The 12,627-nt window shown below is 34.6% G+C and overlaps 1 protein-coding gene across 2 annotated transcripts in view; it reads right to left on the reverse strand.

Annotated features, from left to right (window-relative positions):
• Positions 1-12,627, reverse strand: part of DMXL1 (Dmx like 1) — a 128,285-nt gene that overhangs the window by 28,483 nt on the left and 87,175 nt on the right. Inside the window, exons 32-34 of one of the 2 annotated variants that reach the window (XM_008699024.2) lie at positions 10,795-10,996; positions 9,646-9,763; positions 6,292-6,354 (exon numbers count right to left, since the gene is read on the reverse strand). In XM_008699024.2, coding sequence (XP_008697246.1) covers positions 6,292-6,354; positions 9,646-9,763; positions 10,795-10,996 — 383 coding nt within the window. The remainder of the gene's footprint in view (positions 1-6,291; positions 6,355-9,645; positions 9,764-10,794; positions 10,997-12,627) is intronic. The other variant, XM_008699025.2, reaches the window with a different exon arrangement.

The raw sequence follows: 12,627 nt of genomic DNA on the forward strand, positions 1-12,627 counted from the left end.
CAAGGTTTTTTGGTTTTCATTTCAAAGTAAGATAATAAAATATATTTGCTTATGCTGAGAATAATCTAAGAGAAAGATAACTATTTATCATGCAAGAGGGAGGGAGGATAACTACTGAAGCAAAGTCCTCAGGTAGATAAAGGGGAGATAGAATAAATGTACAAATGGAAGATCTGGTCTTGGACAAAAAAAGTGACAGCCTATCTAGTGTTAGAGAAGGCAGAACAAAATATCTGCATTTAAAGCAGAAGTTAGATTTGGTGGTGAGAGTATTAGTCTAAATTCCCTGCTCTTATTTTGATGGCAAAATAAGGTCACCAGTAGGAAAGAGCAAAGGAATACTGGAAGTTTGAGGAAAGAGGGCAAAAGTGGTAAGAATGGAAAAGAGAACAGGAAACAAATTTACTAGAGTAATTTATTTTGATTGTCAGGTAGTTTAATTTGGGATTTGTGGCTATAAATTTCAAGGCAAGTCCCCATGGTTTGTGCTTTTTCTTCATCCATGTTCAGCTATTTGGGTGAATATGTCACCAACTAGACCCCAAGACCTGACCTTTAAGGCCCACTTGCTTGTACTCACCCACCTCTGTCCCACATTTTTCCTTGAGCTCTTCTTTCCAGCTTCTCTCTTAAATCAGGCAGAGAGAAAGCAAAACTGTCCTTCCAGCAACAGCGTCTGCCCTGACAAGACCTCCAGCTGGCCCAGGCCACCCAGACCAGTGTGATCTTAACTCCTGACTTCTGCTTGCACAAAGGGACCAGAGAGTGACCTCTAGAATAAGGATGACTACCTTTACCTCATTTAGTACTAAACCTCCACCCAAGGAGGAGCACACGCCTCATTTACATAACATACGATGTGTGTAAGGCATGATTCCTGAAGGCGCATGTGTGACCTTATGCCCACCTGTGCATAGGATGACCAGGCTTCCCCATCTAAATATGCATCCTAATCCTAAATAAAAGGAACCCAACCACCCTTGCTCAGGGAGTCACAGCTTTGGAAACCTTTGCCCATGATTTCCTTATTTGCTGCAAATAAAGTTTTCTTTGTGTGACAACTCAACCTGCAGTTTGTGACTCACCAAGGAGGGAACTCACACTAGTTTGGTTACAATGGCACAGAGTAGACAGAAAGTTGCATTTAAACAGGTTTGGGAATTTTCAAGGCAAATACACCAGAGAGAGAAGTGCACAAAAGAGTTGAGGATTTTTGCTAAGGATTGATCATAATGATGGATCATGAAATCTAAGGTAGGAAAGGAAGGAAGTGGAAACACGATGTGGTCAGCTAAAAAAAGACAACTTGCATGTGCTATAAACATAATTTAATTTGCTAAAGGCCATACAACATAAAATCATAGTAAAAAAAATAACCCACAATGAATATGGTCTTAACGTAAAGGTTAATATAAGTTTAATATAAACCTTAATGTAAGGTTTCAGACCATGCTTTAAAATTTGATTGGGCTGGATATATGAGGAAAAAAAAGAATCCAAATATTAGTGCTAAAAGAGATTTTAAGAGATTATGCAGATCACAAAGTAAACATAGATTTACCATAGATTCCAGCAATTCCATTTCTGGGTATATATCCAAAAGAACTGAAAGCAGAGACTTAAACAGATATGTGTGTATCAATGTTCACAGCAAAAGATGGAAACAGTCTGAATATCCATCGACAGATGAATGGCTACACAGTATGTGTGACACATACACAATGGAATATGATTTAAGATTAAAAACAAAGGAGATTCTGATACATACTACACACGATATACATACTACAAGATGGTGACCTTAAGTGAAAAAAGCCAGTCACAAAATGACAGATACTGTATGATTCCACTTAATACAGATACCCAGGGTAGTAAAATTCACAGAGACAGAGAGCAGATGGTGGTTGGTGGGCTCAGTGAGGAGGGGGGCAGAAAATGGAGAGCTACTATCTATTGGGGACAGGGTTTCAGTTTGGGAAGATGAAAAAGCTCTGGAGATGGATGGTGGTGATGGCTACACAATATGAATGAACTTAATGCCACATAACTGTATGCTTAGAACAATTAAAATGGTAAAGTTTACATGTATATTTTACCACAATTTAAACAAAGACAAATTTTATACAGGAACTGATCTAAATAATGTTCAAGTTCTGCAGGCTTCCTTTAAGAACTGAAGAGAGGACCACAACAGACTAAATCCAGGACTTCACTGCTGTTTAAATTAGAGCTAACTGCTCTAATCAACCCTAATTTTATACATTAGTAAAGAAGGTTTAAAAGGTGTAAAGAGCTCAAGGTCTCACAACAGATGTACAGAAAAATTGACTTGAGACTCTAAGTCTCAGTGGTGATTTTCAGCTACTATCACCTTCTACAGTGGGAAGCTGAGCATTTGGATTCCTTCAGCACTACAGTAATGATGTAATAAAACAAAACAGAAAGTAAAAGGAGATTTAAAGAGTATCAAAGGCATATTGCAAGGAAATGGGAAGCTTCCAAGTGAGCATAAAAGCACACCACTACCTTAAATATTAGGAAATAAAAATATTCAAGAAGTAATTTCGTTTTTAAAACCGAAGCAGAAAAATGAAAGGTGACATCACCATAGATTTCACTGTGTTAAAAAAAAAAAGGGGGAACATTATAAATAACTTCATACCTATAAATCTGACACGTGAAGCAGATAAATTTCTTCGTTCTTAAAATTTTACGTATTATTTATTTTAGAGAGGGACAGAGGCAGGAAGGGCAGAGGGAGAGAGAGAATCACAGACAGGCTCCACACCCAGCGCAGAGGCTGATACAGGGCTCCATCTCACAATCCTGAGATCATAACCTGAGCCAAAATCAAGAGTTGGACACTTAACCAACAGAGCCACCCAGGTGCCCTAGACAGACAAATTTCTTTAAAGACATGGACTACTAATGCTCACTCAAGAAGAAATAAATAACCTGACTCACCCTATATCTGTTAAAGAAACTGAATTTGTAGATAAAAAACTCCAAGCCCAGATGGTTTCTCTGGTGAATTCTACCAAACACTTAAGTAAGAAATAATAGTAATTCTACACAAAGTTTTCTGAAAAATTAAAGAGAATATTTCCCAACTCACCTATGAATCCAGCTTTAGTTTAAAAACAAAAAAAGAACCCCAAAACATTAAGAAAAACCATTAACCAATATTCCTCATCAACATAAATGCAAAAATTCTTAACAGATCTACCAATACATAAAAAAGATAACAAACACATTATGACCAAATGAAGATTAGTCAGACAATGAAAGGCTGGTTTAACATAAACTAATCCATTAACCTATTTAGCCGTATTAACAGACTAAAATAAGAACCATATGAACATCTCAACAGTAGCCAAAAAACCCCCCAAAAAACAAAAATGTGACAAAATCCAACATCTATTACTGATTAAAAACTTCCAACAAGCTAAGAACAGAAAATCTTCCTCAACCTTATAAAGGATATCTGAAACAACACTATAGATAACAGCATACTTAATGATCAGGAACAAAATAAAAATGTCTGCTTTTACCACTTCTATTCAATATTGGACTGGAAGTTCTAGTCAGCGCAGTGAGACAGTGGGAGATTAGTATAAAGATAAATAGATCAATGGTCCAAAACAGAATCTAGGACACATACATATTAATTGGTTTTTTTAAAAGGAGGAAAAGCAATTCAGTGGAGGAAAAGATAATCTAATCTTTGCAGAAAAGAGTGATAAATAACTGATACACAGATTATAAAAAAATAACTGCAACCCATACTTTGTGCCATATAAAAAAATGACTTAAAAATTTTTTTGTAGGATTTAAACAATGCCTTTGGGTTGTGATTTCTTTGTAGAGCAGAGCTTTAGATTTCTTTTTCATTGGGAAGTAGCAGTAATGGAAGTAATGTCACTAATTGTGAAACTAAAACTAGAGCAAAGCAGGAGAAAATCTTTGTGACTTTTAAGTTAGGCAAAGATTTCTTATATATGACACCAAAAAGAATGTCCATACACAGAACAAATTTTGATGAGGTCCAATGTATCCATTAAAAACTTCTCAGTTTAAAACAAATTGTAAAGGGATTAAAAAGACACACAACAGAGTAGGAGAAAGCATTTGCCAATCAGCTATGACTTATATTTAAAATAAAGAACTGTTAAAACTCTATTAAGAAAACAACCCAATCAAAGAAAGACACATTTGAAAAGACACTTAAACCAAAGTTATACAAATGATAAACAAGCACATGAGAAGATGCTCAATGCAAATTAAAACCACTACACACCTACTGGAATGGCTAAAATAAAAAGGCTGAGCATGTCAGGTGTTGGTGAGGAGGTAAAGCACCGGAGATTTCAGGCATTGCTGCTGGGGGTGTAAAATGGTACCACCACCTGGGAAAATACTTGAGTGGTTTCTTAAAAAGTTAACCACACACCTACAATGTAATCTGGCCATTCCACTCCTAAGCATTTGCACAAGACAAATGAAAGCGTATGCCCATACACAGAGACTTGCGTGTGACCATTCTGAGCATTCTTATTTGAAATAGTTCTGAAATGGGAAGAGCTCAAGTGCTTATTTTTGTAATAAGCAAATTATGGGACAGTGATACAATGAATACACTTCAGCGATAAAAAGCAATGAATTACTAAAATACCCAATATGGAGGAATCTCACAATAATTATGCTGGGGGAAAAGAAGGTATATTATATGATTCCATTTACATAAAATTCCAGAAAATGCAAACTAATCTATAACATGAGGAAGCAGATTGGTAGCTACCTGTAGAGGAAGAGGGCAGAGGTGGGAGGAAATCAGGAAGAAGGAAATTAAAGTTTTGGGGGTGATGACTATATTCATTTTCTCAATTGTGGTGATGGTTTAACCAGTGTATACATATGCCAAGATCAGTCAAACTACACTTTAATAAATATGTGCAGTTGTTTTAACTCAGGTATACCTAACCAACCTGTTTAAAACAAAACTGTAGCAGACACTTGGAAAATTCTGTTCAAAAACGGTTATGATGTTAACTTACCAAACAGAATGACTACCTTTTAAAGTAGTGTGATTACTATAGAAATACCACATTCTGATTATTAACATTTTATAAATAGTGTGAAAAGAAAAATCTTTGGATGAGAATTCATGATAATGTATAGACTAGTAATCAATGATTACTTAGGCAAGGACTTATTGTTAACTGGTTAGAAGTTTGAACTACATTCTTTCAAAACTCCCAAAGGCCAGTAAATATTTCCAAAGTATGAACTGCATAAATTTATTTTGCCAAAGTTTGACCTATAATATACACTTGACAGCTAATCCGTCTTTTCAGTTAATTGCATAGAATTATTTTTCCTATTTTTACCAAAAGATTTTCTTGGAGAAAGAATTAACAGTGGGAATTAGTAGCCTTAAAAAAAATATCGTTCAAGAAATTTTTCCCTGAAAATTATTTTGTTGAGAGGGACTTCAAGTCAGAATAAGAAACACATGAGTCAAATATCAACTTAGGGGTGCCTGGGTGGCACAGCGGTTAAGCGTCTGCCTTCGGCTCAGGGCGTGATCCTGGTGTTATGGGATCGAGCCCCACATCAGGCTTCTCCGCTATGAGCCTGCTTCTTCCTCTCCCACTCCCCCTGCTTGTGTTCCCTCTCTCGCTGGATGTCTCTATCTCTGTCGAATAAATAAATAAAATCTTAAAAAAAAAATCAACTTAATAAAAGTTATATTTGAATGTATGATCATAGAACATTTGGGAGATCGTTCATGCTTACACAAATTCCTACAATTTTTGCTCTTGATCTCAAGTGCTATGAGAAATTGCTACACACAAGGCAATGTGCTATATGCTATTTCTACCAGAAAAATAAATATTACATAACAATATTTGATGTATTTTAAGGAATTAACAGCACAGGAGAGAATGTTAACTTCAAAAGTGACACTTGCAAAAATAGACCAATACCACTATAATTCTATAATGGCTATTGTAATTACATTTTATTAAGAACTTCAGTTGTATTTACTCAGAAAAATCTGTAGCCAAAACAGGTTACATTCAACTCCCTTTAAAATTGCATTCTCTTATTAACAAAACAGAAACAATTTTTATGAATGCATATTTAAGTTGTTGAAACCAAAGAAGAGTAATTTGAGGGAACAATGATTTAACTGCATTGGAAACAAAGTACAGTTCAAAACTAAAATGCAAACAAGTTTTTCTTGTTAAAGAATGCAATTTCTAATTTCAGTTGAATGATATTTTGTACCTTATTGATGTTTGGCTCCTCCATCATAGAATTTTTGATGGTTTCACAGTTGTCCTCTAATGACTTCATCAAGAAAGAATAACCACATGACAAAGAGTAAAGACGAGATATAACATGCAAAATACTGGGGATATTTTTTTAAATTATATTTTTAACCGAATTTACTAGAAAACAACACTGGATGAGTTATTACTTTTTAAATATCATACATCTTGAAAGGAGCATGTGGGGGTAGCATGGTGAGGGGTTGGGGAAAACTTAATCCCTCAGAACTCATTTAACCACCACCATAAATTTTATTTCACCTCCCAAGAAATTTTAAGCGACTTATTTTTGAAATGTTGATATTAAAGCAAAATTGAGCCCACAGTTCTTAATATTACAAATTCCAGAGCTACTGGTGCCACAGTACTCTCACCTGAAAATTAAAGTCAAATTGTTCTTCTTCATACATCCTACTATGTCTTGTCTCCATTATGGTATCTCACTCCTCAAGAAAATCTCCTGATTAGAAAATCTAGAATTCTAGGTTTCTAATTATTTCTCTTTATTTAGCCAGAAATAGTCAATAAATTGCTTGAAGGCACACATCGTTCTCAAAAGGGGATATTAGCATTTGTTAAAGAAGTGGTTCAACACCTTTAGTTCTTAGAAAATGAAAGAAAACAGAAATATTAAGTAGGGGACCAAAGACGACAGCTATCAAGTATTTTTTTCTGGTTGGAAACCATTCAGATACAGTCTATTTGCAACTATCTGTACTTAATTTCAAAATAAACATAAACTGGAAAGACCTTCTATTTTAAAAATGCAGTATATAAAAAGAAAAGATCTGAGGATACACCAGGATTTTAAATTTTAACATCAGATGGAGAAAACTTCATTTTCAAACACGTAAGGAATAAAGAAGAAGCAGCGGTTTCAGAATCCTCCCATCCAAAACATAGAGCCTGTCTGGTATCTATTTCCTAAACACCTGAAAAGTCACAGTGACTTGGACTCAAACTACTTAAATACAATCATTTTATAAAAAAAGAGATGGAAGGTAATTTTGTTAATACCCAAAATAAGCTAGTCAACTGTCCAGTACAGATTAAATAATAATATACTAATTCTATGAAGTTAATATTCTGTTTAATTCCATCCAATCTATGATTCACCATATAAGTTTTTCATTTTCATATTCCCTTTATCAAAATATCACTACTTTTAAGAATATCACCATCAAGAATAAAACAATAAAAACCAGAAATTTTAAAAAAGAATAAAATAAAGCGGTAATAATTAATTTCTAGTAACTACCATTAATTATGCCAGGTTTTAAATAAGTTAGATCTACTGGTCAAAAATTGCATATTAAGGGGTATTATACTCATTTTGCAGATAAAAAGCCTAAAATTCAGAGAAAATATTTAGCTTACTAATAATTATAAAGCTTTTAGTCCAACTTCCATAAGCATGCTTTTGATTAAAATAATAACAAAAATAACTTAAGGTATCATCAAACTCCTAAGGAAACTAAAAATACAATAGCAAAGGAATTAAAAAGGTGTATTTATTCTCATTTACCTGCTACCCTTCCTTATGCATTCTGGCTTGCTCATACTACTCTCTTTCCTTAGTGATACTATTGCCTGATTCAGCTAGACTATCTAACGGTGTAATAGCTTTTTGTTTTGTTTGAGAACTATTTAATTTCCCAAATACAATGACTACATCAGCAGTGGAGAAATGTTTTTATTTTTACACCTATATTAATCAAATATGGCCATGTCTTTTAAAAAATGATTTTGTACGTGAAATTATTATGCTAACTTCCATATTCATATTACAAAAAATGATTTTGTACGTGAAATTATTATGCTAACATCCATATCAGAAAAACAAAGAAATAACAGAGTAAACATACTTTTTATATAGAATAATGCAGCAGGTGTTTATAAATTATTGTGAGAATGTTTTAACTTTTAATACATTATTTTAGGCAAAGATGTATTTAATATAAAATAAGAAACATTACCTCACCAGTAAATACACCCTAATTAATTATGTTTCTGATCCAGTACCTCTTTAATTTTATGTATCCCAAAGTCTTCTTGAACTGTTTGATGGTAATTCATATACTTGATATTTAAGATACATTTTACATAAGGTAAAATAAAAATACTTCATTTGTATTATATCTATTTTATCTATTGTTAGCTTAGTTTTCAATGTTATGCTAAGGTGCATACATCAGAAGTTTTCTAAGTTAGCCAAAAATTATGTCTGTTTCCTGGCTTGGCTAATTCAAATATACAATCTGGCAAAAACTAAATAATAGTGCACACAGTTGCCTCTTATAAAACAGTGTTTAAACCGAGAGGCAATGAGATCTGCGTAATTTTTCCTTTTTTTCATTAAGGTTATATGCCATCTTGCTTTTTGCTAACTTGTCTATTAAGAAACTATTCTGATGCATAAACTAGTTGCATCACTAAGCTGCACACCTGAAACTAACGTAACATTGTATGTCGAATGTCTCAAAAAATTTTTTTTAAAAAAGAATGAAATCAGGAAAAAGAAGCCATTCTATTTCCTTACTTCTCCAAGTGAAATACTTCTTGTTTTCCCTCCCACTTAAAAAACCATACAAGGCTTGCTTTAAGCCTAGTTCAATGCTTCTCAAAATGTGATCCACAGACCAGCTGCCGGTCTTGAAACTCTTTTGTTACCAGTCCATGAGACATAAGGAATTAGTACCATCACTAAGTCCACTACTGAGTTTACCAATATCTTCTAATTGCAATACTGTCACAACAAAAGAAGTATTATGTTAATATGAGAAAAATGGTCAGTATAAGGATAATATCAAAGTATAATCAACTAGAGTATACTTATAAATTGTGTTTATAAAATTTCATTAAGAAGCATAATCAAAAGAATAAAGAGAAAATGTACATATTTGAAATGTTCTCAGTACACCAACCTAGTTTCAACTAAACTTCTAAGATAAACTTCTTTTAATTATCATGAAAATCATGGGAAATTTCTACTTTGTCTCCTAACTAGGCAATCATGACAACTCAAAGCACAGCAAACAAGATGTTGAATCTTCACTCAAACAATATTTTTTTTGGGGAAAAAAAAAGTTCCAAATACATCTGAATTAGTTACTTTAAATTAACTTGATTTAGGAAAATACTCTCTCTTTCTCCTTTTCAATCACTTTTTCTATCTACTAACTGCATAATAAACGTTTATGATACAAAAGTGAGTTTTTTTAAGTCTGTAAAATGCAACTTATTTTTTATGACTACATAATACAAAAGACTTCAGTAATAATAGAGTAAAAAGGTTTTAACGTATACAGACCTCATTTAGACATCTTTTCTTTGTGAATATATTTCTGATAAAGGTTTCCTGAATTTCTTCCTGCTTCACCAGGTACTGCCAAAGTCTCTTCACAGACAGAGCCAGATGGTGTTTGGATCTACAGAGACAGGATATTTAATTATACACTTTGGAGATTTCTGATTAACTTGACCACATTTCCTTGGTGCTCTATGAATGTTTATAATAACAAATTAATTGGAATCAGACCGACCATATCACTGAGAACAGCAGTCTACAAACTTTTTCTTAAAAAAACAAGATAGTAAATATTTTAAGCTTTGTGGGTTATCTTTCGACCACTCAACTCAGTCACTGATAGGAAAGCACCCATAGGAAATATGAAAATGAAAGGGTATGGCTGTGATCCAATAAAACTTTATTTACATTGTAGGAGGATGGGTGGATATGGCTTCACGGCTGCACTTTGCTGACCCCTAGAAACATAGTATCTACCAAAACAGATCTCTCCTAGAAGAGACCTAGAAGCAGAGATACTCACAGGGTCTGTGAACACACACCAGTCCATGAACTCTGTTACTGATGCTCACTAAGGTAAGAACGTGTGAAATAATGTAAATCAACTATGTCATTAAGCCACTAAGTACACTGTTTATTAATTCGGTTAACACTTTGTAGCAAGAATTTATTGATGAAGCAAGCGCTGTATTGATCTACCTTTTGGTGCAAATGCTTCATCTCCTTCCTCATGGATGGTAAAACAGCTTGCTAACTAAATATTTTGAACAGCACTCTTCCAGAGTGGGCGGAAGTAAACTATGGCCCACAGGTCAAATTCAGCCTGCCTTTCATTTTCGGAAATAAAGTTTATTGGATCACAGCCACGTCCATTTGTTTACTTATTGTCTGTGGTTGCTTTCACTCTACAATGACAGTTTAATAGCAGCAACAAGGATTATAGGGTCCGCAAAGCCTAAAATATTTACTATCTGGACCTTTGCAGGAAATGTTTGCTAAGCCTACAATATACATCAAACAAAGACACAGATATGAGCCAAGAACCACAAAGGAAACACAGAAGGCCTAAAAAAAAATTTTTAAAGTACTAATTGATAACATTCTGATTTATTAAAAGTCTGACTTAAAAACAGTATCCATAGGACAACCTACTTGAAAGGAGTGTTTGTAGGTTCCAGCAAAGCTTTATGGCGGAGAATTGCAGGACCTGCAGACAAGCTCTCTTCAGAGGTATGACTTGCAATGTAGTTTTGAGGTGGCCCACCATGGATTTCCAGTCGTCGGAGAAGAACTTGCTCCCAACACTGAAGAGTTTTTAGAACTGCATGACAAAGTGGTGAACTAACTGGAAGCTCTAAAAAGAGAAAATAAACATGACCCACGTTTGTCTTCTTCAGTAAAATGCTACAGTCAAGGGTAAGAATGACTGAGACAGACATTTTGGCAGAGATGTGCAAGAGAGGTGGGGACAGACCTCCAGAGGATTAAAAAAAAAAAAAAAGATGTAATAAATCTCTATTTCAACATAATTAGGTGTCCCAGAGCAATAGAAAAAAGTAATCTGAGTTGAAATTATATCACACTTTTACTACTACAACTTGGAATAATATTTATGACTTGTGATATAAAGTGCTGCTATATCAATTACTGCTTTTTGCTTTAATTTCACATGAAAAATTATGCCCGAATATTATGAAAATATGTTGGAGGGGAAAAATAATTGCTTTAAATCTTTGCATCAGTCCAATTTTTATACAGTATGTAACTAAGATTTATTTAGAAAATTAAGATACACAAAAGTTAAAAAAAAAAAGAAGTTAAACAATACTTAACCATGAAATTCAGCTCTTTCTAGTTCTGTATACTTTCATTCTCCTGATCCTCACTCCACTCTCAACTTTTAGCTATTCTTGCTGTTCACCTCCAAAAATCGAAATAATATGCCTATCCTGTGAGTTCTGGATTTTTCCATTTTAGAAATGATGTATTCATTTATTACTATGGAATATGAGAATAAACTACTCTCTCCATCATTCCAGTGTAGTCACATAATAGGTAGGTGAAGAAAGGGATAAAGAAAGGGGGGGTAATCAAAAGGGGGAATGAAACATGAGAGACTATGGACTATGAGAAACAAACTGAGGGCCTCAGAGGGGAGGGGGGTGGGGGAATGGGATAGACCGGTGATGGGTAGTAAGGAGGGCACGTATTGCATGGTGCACTGGGTGTTATACGCAACTAATGAATCATCGAGCTTTACATCGGAAACCGGGGATGTACTGTATGGTGACTAACATAATATAATAAAAAATCATTTAAAAAAAAAAAAAAAGCATGAGCCAACTGAGGATGTTGCAATACATGTGTGTGGGGAGTCCTCAGGCCTGAGGTCAGAGTTTTTGGGCATCAGTCCCATGTTACTCTTCAGTGACTCTGAGTGAATGATGCCACCAGGTGTTGTCACCTATTATCACTTGGGATGGTTAATGATGAGCAGAGATGTGGAGCCTATAATATGTCCAGGAATAGAAAGCCCAGGCAGGGCAACTAGGAGGAACTCAAGGACCCAAGAGCATCCAGGTACCTACAAGGAGAAAGAGATACTGCTGGTGTGAAGGGGAGAAGGGGAGAAAGGAAGTGCTGGAGGTTTCTAGGACCTTGGGGGCAGAAAAATATGCTAATTAACAGCATCTACTTTGGAGACAGAAACTGCCTCTTTTGAATCCCTCCCTTCTCTTCATAGCTGTGTTAAGGTAGGAGCATCTGAGGAAAGAAAAACTATTTATATAGAGGCACGATGAACCAGAGCTATCACAGGTAAATCTAGAGATGGGGACAAGAAATCTACAAAGGCTGAGGTGACATGTCTTGCAAATTAACACATATTTAAGGACAACTGTGTTTGTCTCATTGATTATAAGAGAGCCAGGGGTAGTCACTCAGAGAAGAGGGTGATTCAAATTGGCTGGGTTGGCTAAGAGTTTA

The sequence above is a fragment of the Ursus maritimus genome, unplaced genomic scaffold (assembly GCF_017311325.1).
Source record: "Ursus maritimus isolate PB19 unplaced genomic scaffold, ASM1731132v1 scaffold_5, whole genome shotgun sequence".
Taxonomy (NCBI): Eukaryota; Metazoa; Chordata; class Mammalia; order Carnivora; family Ursidae; genus Ursus; species Ursus maritimus.